The sequence below is a fragment of the Cuculus canorus genome, chromosome 2 (assembly GCF_017976375.1).
Source record: "Cuculus canorus isolate bCucCan1 chromosome 2, bCucCan1.pri, whole genome shotgun sequence".
In the NCBI taxonomy this organism is placed as follows: domain Eukaryota; kingdom Metazoa; phylum Chordata; class Aves; order Cuculiformes; family Cuculidae; genus Cuculus; species Cuculus canorus.
Genome location: NC_071402.1, coordinates 108,546,865 through 108,564,232, shown reverse-complemented (window position 1 = coordinate 108,564,232; position 17,368 = coordinate 108,546,865). Strand labels below are relative to the sequence as shown.

The 17,368-nt window shown below is 44.0% G+C and overlaps 2 protein-coding genes across 5 annotated transcripts in view; one reads left to right on the top strand and one right to left on the bottom strand.

Annotated features, from left to right (window-relative positions):
• Positions 1-10,575, bottom strand: part of AVL9 (AVL9 cell migration associated) — a 45,740-nt gene extending 35,165 nt beyond the window's left edge. For all 4 annotated transcript variants that reach the window (XR_008448518.1, XM_054058776.1, XM_054058774.1 and 1 more), the window contains exon 1: positions 10,418-10,575. Coding sequence is in view for 3 of the 4 variants with exons in the window: in XM_054058776.1 (XP_053914751.1) it covers positions 10,418-10,483 (66 nt within the window). In the remaining variant the exon portion in view is untranslated. The remainder of the gene's footprint in view (positions 1-10,417) is intronic.
• Positions 10,576-13,745: 3,170 nt separating this feature from the next.
• The window catches only part of LOC128851158 (golgin subfamily A member 4-like), a 94,625-nt gene continuing 91,002 nt past the window's right edge, over positions 13,746-17,368 (top strand). Inside the window, exon 1 of the mRNA XM_054057886.1 lies at positions 13,746-13,864. The gene's annotated coding sequence lies outside the window, so the exon portion shown is untranslated. The remainder of the gene's footprint in view (positions 13,865-17,368) is intronic.

Below are 17,368 nucleotides of genomic sequence, written 5' to 3'. Positions count from 1 at the left end.
ACAAAAACACACTAACATCACGAAGAACAGAACATGCCCTGCTATAGGTAATCCCAGTGAAGCAGGCAGCCCCATGCCCCATCCCCAGCATTTCAGACAAGCAAGAAACTTACTGTCACATCTTCTACCCACAACTTTCCAAGAGTGTTTTTAGAAACAACATGCCTGCCTAGGTGCAATAAATCAGCACCACGTACAAGCTATGGGATGGATTACTAAAACCAGGCACATGTAATAAAACAAGGCAATATTAGGACAGGGAACACACAGTTAAGACTTGCAAGTTCCAATTTACTCCAACTGGAGTGACCTGTGTTCGGTGATTTTACAGCATTGAACCTCCCTCTATTGTATGTGTATGTAAACTACATTGCCACCTTAATACAAGTGCTGAGAGCTCAAGTTAGTACTTGAAATTATTCTAAAATAGGTAGATGAAAGGCGCAGAGGTACAGAAATACATATTTTACTGATTCAGCATCCATTTATTTATTCAAGAGAAAGGTCAAGATTCCTGGTACAGAACGTTTAAATAAGTGGTCGGATGTTGAGACACATACAAAGAGACACAGACAGATCATAAGTTGAAATTTAACGATGATGACTATGCAAAGCGTTACATGACTACAAGTAGGTGTTTGGGAACCTTCTCTCAATTCATACTTTAGGGCAACTATGAAGAACATATGGAATCCTTTACAGAAATACTTTACTGCCTGTCCAGGACTTCAAGGAAGCAATTGCAAGATTATCAAAGCAGGACACTCTGTAAGGCCTCAAAACCTAAACAAAGAAACAAAACAAACAAAAAGCCACCACACCTGGGAGCTTCACTTGAACAATTAATACAAAATACTAAGTAACTAAATTACATACGTGTGCAAAGAGTGGAACTCATCATTAATTCTACACACAAGATCAGAATCTGTGCTATTGTTTATAGAAGCATGAGATAGCAATTACACCATACTCAGTATTGCTTTGTCTATTTAAAGCGATTAGCATTCCCATGCTAATTTAAGTAGCCTTTCTAGTAAAAGCTAAAAGCTTCTTTTAAAGTTCCAACCTGTTTAATATAAGCAAATATACCTATTTTAGACAACTGGCTAATCTTTGATACTCAATATATGCTATGATTAACTTCATCAGGAGATTCCATGCTCATCACAGTCCTTTAAAATATTTCAGTAACATTATTACAAGCAGGGAACAAAAAACAAAGGAATTGTGCTCAAGTCTACAGGTTATCATCAACACAGGCAGGAACACAGCCTTTCAGCTTGATTCCAGCCTAGTTCCTTTTCAAGTCGTTCTTTGTTTTTCTTGCCCCTTTAATGATATCTTTAATCATTGATGGCATAATTCCTCTGTGCTCCCCTAAAACAAAGAGGACTTTAAAGACAGCAAAGCACAGACTTCACTTTACATGGTTAAGAGAGTCAAGGACGTCTAACAGAATCACAGCAAGGACTGAGCTGGCAGACATCCAGAAGAGAAAAAAGTTATGTTCCAGTAAAGCAGAGTCTTAGACAGCAAACAAACGGGGACTGAGACAGGCTAGAAGTGTTGCCTTTAATAAAAGAAAAGATCACGGAATCATAGAATGGTTTGGGTTGGAAGAGACTTTGAAGATCATCCAGTTCCAACTCCCCTGCCATGGCTTCAGAAAGGTTGCCTGAGAAACCTACTGAAGAGAGTGACTTCAGTATTTCCCTCTTGGAAACAAATGCTACAATCAGGGGTGCAGAAGACTTGGAAATGTAGGCAGTTCTCAAGAGCTGATAAAAAGAGCAGACTGAACTCACTTGTTCCTTAGACACCACCTAACAAAATCAAGCCTAACTTGGCAACAGTGCTGCTTGAAGACTTACACTATATAGGCATAAGTAAAAAAAGGCCACATGCGTGGATTGCCCAGGCCATGTTCCCGGCTCCTTTCTGCAGATTGCAACAAGCATTACCTTCCAGAGCTCAGGTACTTGAAGCTCTCAAATAACAGGAGGAGCACTTCCACAATTCAGGAAGGGAAGAAGTCTTAACAGGCATTCTTCCTGCTCAAAGACTGTATTCGGGCTCCTCTTTAAAACTTAGCTGTTTCACTCCTGATCTTGTTTCCCTTGCACACCAGGAAGAAAATCCAAGGTCAGGCAAGACAAGGGGATTGATCTTCAAACATAGGCCACATAAAAACACACAGAATCACAGAATGCCATGCCGGAAGGAATCGTCTGGGCCAACCTTTTAGGTTAGTTTAAATGAGATGGCCCAGATCCTTAAAAGTGTCCAGTGTAGAGGAATCCACCACTTCCCTGCAGAGATTATTCCACCGCTTAACTGTTCTCAGAAAAAACTTTGGGATTCCATGGCAATACGCCTTTCTGTATTTATAATAATCCACTGTGATGAGTGTGACACTAGGTTGAAATATCATTCTCCACTAGTGTACAGAGAACTGTGTCCAAATCAGTTGCCATTATTTCAGAGAACCAGGATCACAAGCCAACAAAAGAGACCAGCAATGTGAGCAACTCAGGACACAAACACAGCACTTTCCCCACTACCCACACTTTAACTGCTTTCCACAACACAGTAACAAATGTAAGTGTTTAAGAGAGTCAAGAGTGATTTTGAAGACAGTCAAGCCTTGAGATTGTAAATGAGACGATGGCCACCCACCGCACAGGACCAGAGGAGATCTGCAGAGCAGCTCAGCATACTGAGACCAGAAAAGCTGGACCTTACCCCAGGTGAAATAAGATTATGTATGGCTTGACTGGTGGTGCCACAGGGCCTCAAAGCCTCGTAACATCAAGAAGAGATGGGCATTCTTGTGCCAGACCAGGCAGCACAGTAGTAAAGGGACCATCAAATTCCTCAGCAACCAGCCACAGGGCCTTTCACAGGGACTTCTGTGTAGCTCTCTTGCCTTCAAGTTTTTCCAGCATAAATCAATCCTTGTTTTAATTTTGCCTTCAAAATAAGTGATTTTTAGACTATTCAGGGATACTTTAAGCCTCTTTATACCCTCGGAGACTATTATCTCTCTGGCTCCCTATATAAACAAAGCTTGGAGACAGCCGAAATGAGGATCACTAGTGGAGAACTACATTTCATGACTCTCAGTCTGCCACCTGCACCATAAATCAAAGGTGTCTTTGTGTATTTTTGAACACACAACTGGCATCCTCTATAGTCAAGCTCTGTTCAAATTACCTTTTTGCGAAAGACCTCCATCATAAGATCAATAAGGACTTCCCATACCATTTAATGCCTTCAAAAATTAAAACACTGTAAGGCAAATTAAGTGTGTTATTGCTTACTTGTAATGAGAGGAAGCATTTCATGGTTCTGAAAAAAAACCCAAACTCTTCCCTTTATTCATTCTGAAATCACCAACCACTAACTACCACACCTCCTAAAAACTACTGAGGAATTTGTTATCAGCTGCTACAGATGGAAGGCACAAAGAGCCCTGAAACCTAAGTCTTGGCATGCTATACTGAAGCAGGAGATCAACGGAACATACCAAGAACCTGGGAGAAGGAGCAGTAAACCTGCTGCAGTAACCAAAATGAATTGACCAGCTCCAGATACTCCAAAACAGATCACACATTTCTGGGGCAAGCTTCCCTTTTTATCAATTTATGCCCAAATGTGTTCCTGACATAAGTCCTGTAGAGCGCAAGAAGTGCATACAAACTCCGACCTCCTCGAAACTGTGTATTTTGCATTAACGGACAGGAGTTTGAGCAACTACATATGATGAAGGGCTGTGTTGTCTGTTCCCATGTCCTTAGGCTACTCTTCTTATCAGTTTCAGATAGGTATCAAAACAGCAATTTTTTTTGAATACTAATGAAATGTTTATTGTTTCATTTCGGAGGAATGAAAATCATGCTGCCATGAATACAGCCCAGGAGTTCTGCCTATTTTGGGACACTCTGTATTTAATTACACATTGAGAAGGGTTCCTGCCATGCTTCATCCAGTACATACAAAGCCAAAAACCCCATTCACCATGCCAACTGTTCCCTTCTTTAATGGACCTGTTGAGAGCATGTAAAATACTAGGTAAACCTAGTTTCCAGCTAAGCTTCTCCTCCTGTTCTCCAAGCACTCTGCCCTAACTGCCTCTTCTCCTTGGCAAAGAGACACAGCAACCAGCACTCATGGGTAACACAGTCCAAGTCAGTGGCCAAGAGACCCAATGAAGCAGGCTGGCAATCTGCTTGTCTAAACAAACAAAAGGCTACAGCTTCTCCAAAAGCCTACTCCATACTTGCTAGAGAAAGCTCCTTCCAATGCGATTGGGATTTCTCATTGGAAAATGCAAGGAGCTGCTTTCACACAACACAAAGCCTTCCTAATAAAAAATAACAACTCCAGCTTTCAACAATTGTCCAAGTAACAGTATCCTCAGACAAAGCAAGGTATCTACAGGAAACCTTCATTTAGGCTCTTACATAATCCTGTTCCACCCAGCAAAAAGACCCATGGTCCAACAGTTGGCCCTTGGGAGGAGCACGTGGAACAAACATTGTCCTCGTGCTATCAGTCAACAGGCACACAGAACTGGACCAGTTCTCCAACTCTCCTTCTCTTTCGTAAACAAATGCCTATGGATTGTTTTTCAAGTCTATGCAGGAAAAAGATGTTCCTACACATTTCCAAACTGCACATAAAAGTCTTTCTACGTTAAATGTTTCTTATACTGCAAGTTAATCAACAGGAAGAGATGTACACTTCAGACATCAGAATCTGACCAGAACACTTGTCTAAGAAGGTGTAAGAATCCAATTATATCCATTACCAACAACAATCCCAAACAGAGAACCCACAAGGTCAGAGGTGAGTTTCTAGTTACACAGCTCTGCACGCATCAGCTTTACACCACATGCTTATTTCTAACCCCTTTCTCCCATACGACACCTTCAGAGGGAAAGTCAGCTAATGAAAACATGTAGCATCAAGAAATTCAACAAAACATCTGACTCGACCTGCATTTCATAGTAAAACTATTCGAGAAAACAAAGATGGAAACACAGAATCCAATATGAGCCTTCTCGGGCAAGGCAGGTAAATCTCTGATGACAGGCTGTCCAGCAGTCTATCTGTTGGCTTTAAGGTCCCCAAATTACCTCAGAATTACTGCCATTTGAAAACTGCTTTGGAACTTTGCTTTTCTGTAATTAGTAGTTTCTTATGTACAATCTGCAGCATATTCGCCGCTGTTTCACATCTACTCGCTCTTGTGCCAGCACTGTCTTTTAGATTAAACGGCTGGTTTTTCCTCCTTACTTTTCACTTTCTGAGTGTCTCCTGTAATACAATCGTGCTTAATGCAGTAGTTCAATGAATACTCCAAACACCATGCGTAAACATGGCAAGCAAGAAGTCGCAGACTGCCTCTTTCAAGAGACAATTTTCTACCCCCTTGCCAGTCTTCTCCTTGCGCTGGTATAGCTATTTTCTGCAGATGTCCATTTGGCAAAAACAACCCATGAATCTACCACCTTAAAACTAACCCACAAAATCAAGGCTTACTTTTTGGTTGCCTCAGTTCCCCATTTCAGTTTACCACACACCCACCTCTCTTTCTAGCGGTGAGGAGGCAAGAGAAGAAAGGGTGAGAACGTTCCCATATTCACAGAGGTTGCCTGTAGTCTTCATATGAATACAGTCTGAAAATACATTTTTCTGGCCTACCTAGCCGAGCTTTTCTACATCCTCCTTGAAAACAGACTGTCCAAGGATTATCTCACCCATTCCTGGAAGTGACAGCAAGAATCTGAATCTATTTTTCTGAAAGGCAAACCAGAGTTTCTATATATCAATAAACATATTCTTACTCAATAGGACTACATTTGTTGCCACTCTCATCCCAAAATCACACCACTTTTGTGACTTATCCTTGATCACATGGAGTCTCTTTTCTTCTCCAGAGGTCTCCTCATGCTAATTCCCAAGCCTATACAGTTATTATTTATTCCTACCGCATGACTCTGTAATGCACCTCACTTCTATCATCCCTGCTCTTGCATAGCTTTCCAGTATTCCGTTGTAATACTTATTCCTCAAGTTTGCTCATCACAGTCAGATACTGCTGTGTAAACTATGCCAGTGATACTTCCGTGGGCCTAAATTCAGTGCAAGCACCTTTCAGAACAGCAGTTCCTCTTCTGACACAAATCTGTTGCTGCTGATTCTCCTTCATACTGTTCTTTACCCAAGTACCAGCTCTTGTACTAATTCTCCAGCACCTATGCCTTAAAAAATAAAACCCATTTTTTTCGGTAGTGCTGTGTGATCTGTTATGATGTCCCACACAGATTTAAGCTACGCTTGTTTCGTCTACAGAGAAAGTAAATCAATCATTTATTCTTACAAAAGATGCACCTCCGTCAGGCATGTTCCATCTTTAGTGAATGCCCATAGGACTCAGTCTACTTAGTTTCATGTTGTTAATTAATTCTTTCCTTCACAAATTTCTCTAGAGCTTTGCATACGACTGCTGTCAGACTCATTAAGCTATGGCTGCAGAGCTCCCTGCCTCCAGTCCTTTTAGGAAACTATTTTTATAGTTCAGTAACAAATCTGCTAAGTCAGAAGTAGAATATATTTAAAACTAGATTTCTGGCTAGATTTCCCTTAGGAAGCCTGGCTGGCTGTGGTTCTACTATTGTCATTCTACTCCCGCAGTTCTCCCTGTGACACAGCTACCCTGTCTCCTTCCCCAACCATCTTGGCTCTCCAACTTCTCCAGTTCATTTACTGGGATACTTAAAGACAACTTTTGCTCAGAGGTATTCTGACTCAATTTTTGACAACACCTGAAATCGTAATTCTACAAACATTTTACTAGCAGCAAGATAAAATTCAACACTTCTAATTTATTGCTTGGGACATTTCCCTCCCTGCCCTGCTTTGCATGATCTTACAAGGAAACACTGCATGATCTTACAATGAAAAATATACAGGCCCCAAAAGAAAAACAGAAGCAACAAAAAACACCTCCGCTTTTGTGTACAACCCGTGTGTCTTTCCAAGAGCCCAACAACAAAGTGAGGGCAAAAACAACGCTCACCTCCTAAGTGACAGGAAAGTGACTGGTAAATATTGCAAACCTTACAAGTAGACAATCTAATTACTTCACAGGAACTGGTCCTGCGAACAACCAAATAGAAGCAGTCCCTAGACACTCTGAGGAGAAAGGACACATTACAAAACCATGCAGAAAGAGAGACTGAAGGACACTTGCAATGAGTTGCTGCACTTCTCCTTCAGCCTCTGTTGGTATGAGAAGTAGTTTTACATGTTACCAGGCTGTGCTTGTTTCGTTTCCTGAAGCATTAACAAATATTAATTTAACTCTCTGCTACCTTGAAAGGAATGTGCTCACATCAGACCAATTCTTGGATAACAATGGCCATCACATTCATTATTGGTTTGGCAATTTTTCTAAAGACTAAGAACGCAGTATGGAAAAAGACCAAGTCTAACACTGTACGCACCAGCTCTGTCACAACAAACCAACTATGCGCGCAGCCCAGCCGGGCAACAGCATGACCCCGTCCAAGGGTTAAAAAAAGAAAAATAAAGAATTATGAGCACAAAATACCTATGACAGTTGTGGCTCAGAGGTATTCTGACTCAATTTCTGCAGCGGATGCCCCATCTCTGGAAGCGCTTAAGGCCAGGTTAGATGACACTTTGAACAACCTGATCCAGTGGGAAGTGTCCTTGCCCACGGTAGGGGGATTGGAACTGGATGATCTTTAAGGTCTCTTCCAACTCAAAGCACTCTATGACTTTTATGATATACATGACATAGAATTATTCTACCTCACAGCCACGTGAAACAGTCAGCATTGATGGGAGAACAGAAGAGACAATGCAAATCAAACTGAAAACATGGGTGGACTTAACTTGAGGCCACCAGGCTGTTCTAGTTGTACTGGGAAGAGTCCAACATGGCACACTGCCTAGTGGGAACACAGGCACACTCAGAATTAATCCAGTTTTCTCTTTGCTCTCCCCCTGAATGCACTAAACCTGCCACGCTCTTTTTCCGAGGGCATGGAGCAACAGGATGAGGGGAAATAGCTTTAAATTGGGAAGACGAAGATTTTTAGGAAGAAATTCTTCATGATGAGGGTGGAGAGGCACTGGGAAAAGTTACCCAGGGAAGTTGTGGATGCCGCCTCCCTAGAACTGTTCAAGGACAGGTTGGATGGGGCCTTGAGCAGCCTGATCCAGTGAGAGGTGTCCCTGCCCATGGCAGAGGGGTTGGAACTAAATGATCTTTAAGGTCCCTTCCAACACAAACCATTCTACAATTGTTAGTTAAGGCCACTTAAAAAAAGTTACTTTTTTTTCTCATCTTTCACTTTAAATACAAAGCCAACCACAACAGAGGGATGAGATGGGACTACACAAGAGACCTGTCTCCCAGCTCTTTTTTTCCCTCTTTACAGAACAAAAAGAGAGGAGCTCATTCTTTATTTAAATAGAAGCAATTTTTATGTAAATACATATATTTATGCATGTGCATGCATAAACACACACTTTGATTTCCCTGTTTGCCATTAATACACATATGCATTACAGAAAATGTTTGCAAACAGGAGAGACAAAGTCTTGATAAAGCTCAATAGTCAACGGAAACGAAGAAATACATGCAAGCCTTCAGAGCTGTTCGCTGGAACAGATTTTACAGTTTTTTGTCTTCTCAAGTGAATTAAAAAAGACTCCCCAACAGAATGAAATTCAAATGGAAAGCTGAACTCCTCAGAGACTTCAGAATGAACTACATAAAATATGAAGTAGGGTGGTCACTCATTTCTTACTCTTCCACCTGTCAAGGATCTTCATTACAGCTGGAAATATTGATTATGCCTGTCAAGAGGCTTTGATGGCAATGCTTCCTACCTGTTCAGACTGCCTTGTTATGCAAGTAGAGAGCTCTTGATGCAATTCACAACTATAATCAATATAAATAGTTGTGTTGCGATGAGAGGAGAAATACATCACTGTGCTCTTCACTACATGATATGCTTCAACTCTTGTGGATTATCAATTTCAAATCAAATATAATTTAAAAAAACCTCCCTAAACTGGAGTACAACTGAATTTCAGGAACTGACATTTTTATTTCTCTGTAATCCTGCTGTGTTAACTAACCTCATATGTGCAGTTTGTATCAAATCTAACAGTTAGAAAGCAGAGCACCTACTGATACACAGTCCTATCTCATTTTTGGAATGAAAATAAAGTCCAGGCAATCTCTTTTGGTGCCTTGTCTTTAAAGGGTTTTCCTGATCTAGTGGGAGGTGTCCCTGCCCATGGCAGAGGTTTGGAACTGGATGGTCTTTAAGGTCCCTTCCAACTCAAACCATTCTATGATTCTATGATTCCTAGCAAGGACAAATTTACCAGATGTTCATTAGAAAGAAAATACAAGTGCAACCAAGGAAAAATGTACTTCAGTTCCCACATTTGGGAACTAACATGGTAGTTTTCCTTTCAAAAAGAGCATTGATATTGTCTTCTAAATTATAAGCACAGAGTCAGAAGAGAGATTAAAAAAGGACATTGATAAAAGACGGATTTCATAAACATATGAGAGTGTCCACCTAAACTATCTCACTCAAAGATCAGGCAGTTGGTTACTGATTTAGTTTGAATTCCATCAAGAGCTCTATGTTTGCAGAGTACTGTGTTGTGATTTAGAGGAGAAAAGAAATCACTGTGTTCTTCATTACAAAAAGTGCTTCAATAGGCTGAGAGAGTTGGGGTTGTTCAGCCTCGAGATGAGAAGGCATCTCATCTCATGAGAAGATGAGGAGAACTTATAGTGACCTTCCAGTACCTCAAGGGGCTACAAGAAAGCTGGGGAGGGACTTTTTACAAGAGCTTTCCTTTACAAGGGAAGTGACAGTGCGAGAGGCAATGGGTGTAAATTGGAGAGGGGCAGATTTAGACTAGATGTAAGGAGGAATCTCTTCACATTGAGGGTGGTGAGGCCCTGGCACAGGTTGCCCAGGGAAGCTATGGCTACCCCATCCCTGGAGGTGTTCAAGGCCAGGTTGGATGGGGCCTTGGGTGGCCTGATCCAGTGGGAGGTGTCACTGCCCATGCCAGGGAGTTGGAACTGGATGATCTTTAAGGTCGCTTCCAACCCAAACCATTCTATAACTCTCGAGGATTATCAATCTAGAAAAAAACCAAACCAACATTCTGATTCACTCGCAGCGGCCCCCGAGCGCACGGACGCGATGGCGGGGGGGCAGCTCGGTGTCCCCAGCCCTGTCCCCGCTGTTCCCGGCCCTGTCCCCAAGCCCCGGTGGCCGCCAGGCGATCGCCGCGCCCGGAGCGGCTGAGTCACGGCCCCGCAGCAGGGGTAGCGCAGGCTGCTCACCTGGCAGCCCTTCTTGTGGTGGAAGCCCACCACCACGATGTGCAGCACCACACCCCGCTTCTCCATGGAGCCCGCAGGAAACCTGCTCTGCGCTGCCGCAGCGCCCTGGGACGCGGAAAAGCCGCCGTCCTCCTGCTTCAGCCCTCTTCCCGCTCCGCCCTCTTCCCGCTCCGCCCCGTTCCCGCTCCGCCCCGTTCCCGCTCCCTCCCCGTTCCCGCTCCCTCCCCGTTCCCGCTCCCTCCCCGTTCCCGCTCCGCCCATTTCTGTCCGTCCATATTCTCGCTCCTCCCCATTCCTGCTCCTCCTTCTTGCCTGCTCTTCTCCATTCCTGCTCCTCCCCTCCATTCCTGCTCCCCGCTATTCTTGCTCCTCCCTCTTTCCTGCTCCTCTTATTTTTGCTCCGCCCTATTCCTTCTCTTCTCTGTTTCCCCATCACCCCCATTCCAGCTGCCACCATTCTTGCTCCCCCTTCTTTCGTGCTGCTCCGTCTTGCTCCTCGCATTCACGGTCCTCCTTCTCGCCTGCTCCTTCCGCTTTCCCGCTCCCCGGCATTCCCGCTCCTCCTTTCTTCCCGCCCACCCTCTTTCCTTCCTCACGTCTTCTTCCCTTCTTCCCGTCCTTCTCTCTTCCCGTCTTTCTCTCTCCCCTTCTCTCTATTGCCCTCTCCGCGGACCCGGTGCTCCGCTCCTCCGCAGAGATTCCTCTGGGAGCCCCCGGGCATGGCGGCTGTACATGGCAGCTCCCCGCGGGGCAGGGACATGAGCGGCGCCTCCGTCCTCTGCTCCTCGTCTGCAATGGAAAAAAAACTCCTCCTGCAATCCCCCTGGAGCACAGGGACAGCTCATTCGCGGCCACGTCCTTCCCGATGGAAGCCAAGCCCGGGATTTTGTGGAAGGTGACAAGGCTCGCAAAGGGTCTGGAGAACAAGTCTTACAAGTAGCAGCTGAAGGAACTGGGCTTGTTTAGCCTTGAGAAGAGGAGGCTGAGGGGGAGACCTTATCGCTCTCTACAGCTCCCTGCAAGGAGGTTGTAGTGATGTGGGTGTTGGTCTTTTCTCCCAAGAAGCAAGTGATAGTATGAGAGAGAATGGCCTCAAGTTGTGCCAGGGGTGGTTTAGATTGCATATTAGGGGAAAATTTCTTTACTGAAGGAGCGGCGAAGCATTGGAACAGGCTGCTCAGGTAAGCGGTGGATTGTTTTTCCCTAGAAGTGGTCAAGAAATGTGTAGATGTGGTGCTTCAGGACATGGTTTAGTAGGCACAGTGGTGGTGTGTTGATGGTTGGACAGGATGATGTTAGAATGATGGTCTTTTCCAACCTTAACAATTCTGAGTCCATGGTTTCAGTGGCAGGTTGGTTGCTGAAGGTTGAAAATGAGGAAAATCAAGTTAAGGCTTCTGTTTGTACCATTTTGCTGCTAAATGTTAGGATACCCTGGAAGGACAGCTCTGATACTCATCCAAGAGCACAAGCCAACTGGGTGTGAGAGGAAAATATAAAAGTATGTCTTCCTGCGCTCAGACTGGGCTCTCTCTCCAGCCTTTGTGATAGCTCATTTCTGGTTATTTAAATCAACAGCCTTTGCCAGAGACTTTGCTCTTAATAACTGACATCCTCTGAGGAAATCGGAGGAAGAGATCCTTTCTGGAAGAACTGTAAAAGAGTAGTGCTTAAACAAAATCTCATCACTAACGCAACACCCAAGGGCTCAAATGATAATAATATAGTGTATAGTTATGTATTGTTCCTCAGCTCCCACAGAAATGCTGTTTAGAAAAAAGTTTACTGTAGGGGACACAGAATAACCTACAAGGGACAATCCAGCTCTGGCAAATGAAGGATTTCTGATTAATTTTGGCCTATAACTTACTGTTGAGTATCATTCCTAAAAAGAAAAAGGTGTGGAGTATTTGCCTTTACCTCCTGCAGTGATGAGGTATCTCCAAATGGTGCCTGGGAGTGTTGATAGCTCATGCTTGGCTCATTGAGGAAAGGGCAATCTGGCCTCACTCTCATTGCTATGGATTTTCCATTGGGGTAATTGTGGCTTACTGCTTCTCTGAATAGATTATTAGATTGATTTTTTTCCTGCTTGGAATTTTCTTCCCCTTCAGGCAATAAAAATATTGGACTGACAGCATCAGCCTGTTCTAGAAAACTAACTGACTGACATCTATGTTTTTTTCACAGCTCACACTGCGTCTGCTTATGAGAAAGAAAGGAAGGCAAGAACTGCTATGAAAAGGAAGCTCTTGGAAAAGCCTCAGTCAGGATTTTCTTAATGGAATTTTCTTTCTGTGTGCTTAGCCGAAATACTGTAAAGAGAAAACAACCCTACAGTTCCTCTAGTCAGAGGTAACGTTTTACTTAAGAACCACTGGCTGTTATATCATTTCCATAGCCATTAGAATTTATCAGTCATTTTACATTTCCTAACAGTAACCCAAAATTCTCAGCTTGGCTCATGTGCAGTGAGACTTTGTGAGATGGACCAGCCTTACTGGGCAGTGTGAGAGTTTGTCTGGAAGTGATATCAGAGTTGAACAGTGCCTGGGATAGCTGGTAGCTCTGTGTTGTTAGGCACAGCCTAGCTTCCTAAAGAACAAAATTTACAGAGATAAGCATGTGAATTAAAAAAAATAAACATCTGGGGATTTCTGTTGAAGTCCTGGCATGGATTTGAGGTTTGTAACTTAATTTCTTTTGGATGGCAATCTCACTTTGTGTTTGGAGTAGATTTTTTCTGAAGCCCTTGTCCTAAATTTTAGATAAACTGAATTGTATGTGGTAAGAAGTGGAACACTGGTTGGGATTATGATCTCTTGCTTGGAAACTTCTGTAAAAGAAATAGGAAAGGTAAAAGACTACAAAAGAATCGCTCAGTTGTAAATTTAATGAATGTGTTGGCATCTGGACGTGTTGTCCAGCATTATGGGCTGAAAAGAGAGAAATTCTCACCTGCCAAGGATGTGAGGTGGCCTTCCCAGCCTGTCAGCTCAGCAGCCCTCTCGAGGCGATCACTAATGTGATCCCTCTCTGTGGCATTGGAGAGGCTCTAGGACATCCAGGTGTCCAGCATGGGCAGTGGTTGGGGAGACAGTGCTGGGCCATGGCATGGATGCAGAGCAAAGGCTGGTTGGGGAGGATTGTTGGTGCTTGGCCATCCCACAGCGTGGAATTGCACAGCAGTGGCAGCAAGGGGCTGTCACTGAAGGTGAAATGTTCCTGCAGCGCTCTGGCTGTTGCCTCAAAAACTTGTGTACATGAGCCAGCAGCAGTAGTATCTGCTAGGGCAATAAAGTGACTGTCTTTTTCTTCTCACTCTTGCAGCATCTGGACAAGAAGTTCTTGGATGAATTTGCACTAAATGAAGCCAATGGGGGTTACATGCTGAAATCCATTTTCCATTAACTTCTCCCTAGCTATAATGAGATCAGCTGTTTCAAGGTCAGTAATTACGGAATGGGTCTCTTCTTCCGTCTTCGGTTTTGTTGAACTTCCCTCTGATTTTGCTTTGTTCCATTCAAAATACAATCTCAGCACTATTTGAAGCTTTGTGGATGCTGTAGTTTCCCTAGAAAGTTAAAAAAAATGGTTTTTTCAGTAAGCAGAACCAAATATTGTTATTTGAACAGTGCATTCGGTTGCGGTTGGACACCACGAAGTAGGTGGGATTCCAAACAGGCTTCCCTGTGGGAGGTACTGCATTTGATACGGTGGGAATGATGGTGTAATCTGAGATTGATAGGACTTCTAAACATACAGGAAAAGAGGAGAGCTTGGATTGTTACAGAGGTTTGCAGATGTGGATGTGACGTATCTTTTCCTGCAGCTTTGAAAGGTTTAAATTTGGATGGCAGAAACATTTCTCTCGGACATTGACCATTCCCAGCCAAATACTCTGCTGTCCCTTCTGCTGTTAGTACTTCTGTTCCCTATGGGTCCCCACTCCCTTTGGCTGGAAAGGCTTTACAGATCTCTGGCTCCTGCAGCATTTCAGGAAACTGCCAGTGCCTGAGGAGAAATATTTGAAGAAGAAAACTGGTCAGCATTGTTTCCTTAGAATGTCTTGACTGTACATAGATATATGCCAAGATATATTTTGGTGGGTTGTGAGAGCAGCAGAGGAAAGCTTGTGACTTCTGAGTATGAGTGTTAATTATTTGTGAAGTTGAAACCCCTCTTTGGGGCCTCTGATGAAAATGCTCCCCTCGAAACGCTGGCCATTAAAGGCAATTGCTTTGGTTGTAATTCTGTGCTTATTTCCCCAAATCTCTCTCCATTTCTGCCCTAGTGTCCTTTGTGGAAGGAACCTCTGGAGGTTGGCTACAGTGAGCACAAAAATCCTTACCATGCTGCAAATGTGACATGGATGGTCCATTACCTACTTTTCAAGACAGTCATAGAACCCTGATCAGCAGAGGCTGAGGCTCTATCTTAGTTGAGCCCTTAGCCAGCAGCTAAACAATAGGCAGCTGCTCCTCTGGGGGCAGAGAAGATGGCCCCCTTTCCTGAAGGTTGGGGTCAGGAACGCTGGGCTCGTCTGTAGCTCACTGACTGGATGATGGTCCTGATAACCCTGTTGGGTGTTGGTGAGGATGCTGCACTTAGAGTTTGCATGGGCCGCAGGGCTAGCACCGCTTGTTGGAAGCTGGCTGGGGAGGTGTCAATGAGAGCCCCCAGTGGTCCTGTGGTTGTGTGGGCCTGGAGGCAGTCTGGGCATTGTGGTGCAGTGCTCCATCAGGCTTGCAGGGCCTGGATACACCTGCATGGGCTCCTCCTCTGCTGGTGGAGCCACTTCCATTGGCTCGTTACCACTATGTGGCAGGTGGACCTCCACGGGCTCATTCTACTCCTGTTGGTATACTCCTACTCCTGTTACATAATAACAATGATGATAATATTTACAAAATGAGACTTGGCTGTTCCAATTAACAATGATAGTTTCTTGATAGGCACAGAGGTGAGAGGACATGGCTCCTTTCTTGAATTTTGGGGTCATCTGCAGCTCACCAGCTGGGTGATGGTCCTGATGATCCTTTTTGGTGATGGTGAGGATGCTGCAGTTGGGGCTGCCATAGGCTGGAGGTCTGACATCACTTGTTGGGAGATGTCTGGGAGGGTGTCAATGACAGCCCTGGTGGTCCTGTGGTGGTGTGGGCCTGGAGGCACCCTGGGCATGGTGGTATGGTGCCCCATGAGGCCTGCGGGAACTGAATCCCACTCTATGGACTTTTCCTTCTCTGCTGGTGGATGTACCTCCATGGGCTCCTTGCCACTTAGTGGTGGATTGACCTCCATGGGCTTGTTGGCAGTGATGGAAGGTCGACCTCCAGGGGCTTGTTGGCAGTGATGGTGGGTCACTCTTGACAAAAGAGGGAAAAAAGTTGCCACACTGATGGGGTTGGTGTAGAAGTCCAAATTTTTGTCAGGTCACTAAATGAATGTGGTCCTAGTCTGCTCATACATGTGCTGAAAGGCATGAGAAAAACAAGCAGCAGAACATCTGAGGCCAAGCAGTTCACCAGGGTGGTAACTAGGGGGAAAACCTACACGTTCCCAGATGAGACAGCCATAAGAGAACATGAAGAGTACTTTGGATCCATTCTAGAGGAGAAGTTGATGTACCCTGCAAGTCTGTGAGAAGCTCTTTCCTTCATAGCTCATCATCGGAGGGCTGGTTGTAGAGTTTGAAGAGCTGTTGCTCACTTTAAAGGGTAGTTTCAAGATTCCAGAGAATGATGTTTGTTAATAATTCAGCTCATAACACCCACCAGTTTCAAACATCTAAGGGAGAATTAGAGACTTTTTGTCAGCGCTGGGATGGGCACTGCTCTGCCCCTGCTGCAGCGCTCCTTCTCCCCGTTCCCAGAGAATGGGTTGGGTTCGAAGGCACCTCCACAATCCTCCAGTTCCTACCCCCTGCTGTGGGCAGGGACACCTCCCACTGGATCAGGCTGCTGGATCAGTTCTCATAAGTCGCCTCTGTCTCTGTCATCTAGATGGCTTTAACCTTTTTCTTGCTTTTAGTAACTGTGGAAGAACTGTGAATATAGGATACACCTCAGAGCAACAATTTGGGTTTTTTTGTCATAATTTAATTGGCTGTTTTTGGTATAATTTCACAAAATTATTTGAGAAACTACCTTATTTAACTGATAATAACACACGTTAGGTATGACATGGGTGTAGAGTATCTTTGAAAGTGACAGTAGCCAAGAGAAATCATAGACTCATAGAATGCCAGGCTAGAAGGGACCTCAAGGATCATCTGGTCCAAACTTTTTAGGGGATCTGTAGTTTAAATTAGATGGCTCCAAACCCTGTCAAGCTGAGCCTTAAACGTGTCCAGTGTAGAAGACTCCACTACATTGCTGGAGAGATTATGCCAGTGTTTGACTGTTGTGATGTTTTCATGCGTGTGTTGGAAGTAGAAAAAACCCCTCCTACCAGTTGAAGTTTGATTCCAAAGACTTTGAGGAGTTAGCACTGAGTTTGCCAATAGAAAGTTGAGAAAGGTAGTATCTGGCCAAATCTCTTCAGCTTTTATGCTGGGTTAAGCATTTTCTGCATCTTGGAATCGGAAATAATAAAATCAGGTGTAAATTCTGTATCGTATTGCTGACTATTAAGCTATTTGGTTAATTTTACAAATAGGCGATTCTTTGCCTGAGCATGATCTGAATGTAATTTGAACCACTGGGAGATCTGACACTGCATCGTCTCAATAGTAGAGCATGGTTTTAAAACTGCTGACATTCAGCTATGTAGTATTTTTTACATCGCTCGCTTGTCAAATAAGGGTAGTATTTTTGGAAATGGATCTACTGTAAAGAAAGCTCTGTGTAGCTTGCTGGGTTTTACTTTAAGCCCTTTCATAGTTCTTAACTCTGGATCTTCTCTGTTTAGTGAAGTTAAGTAAATATTTGTCAGTGGCAGTTTAGAGTGCTG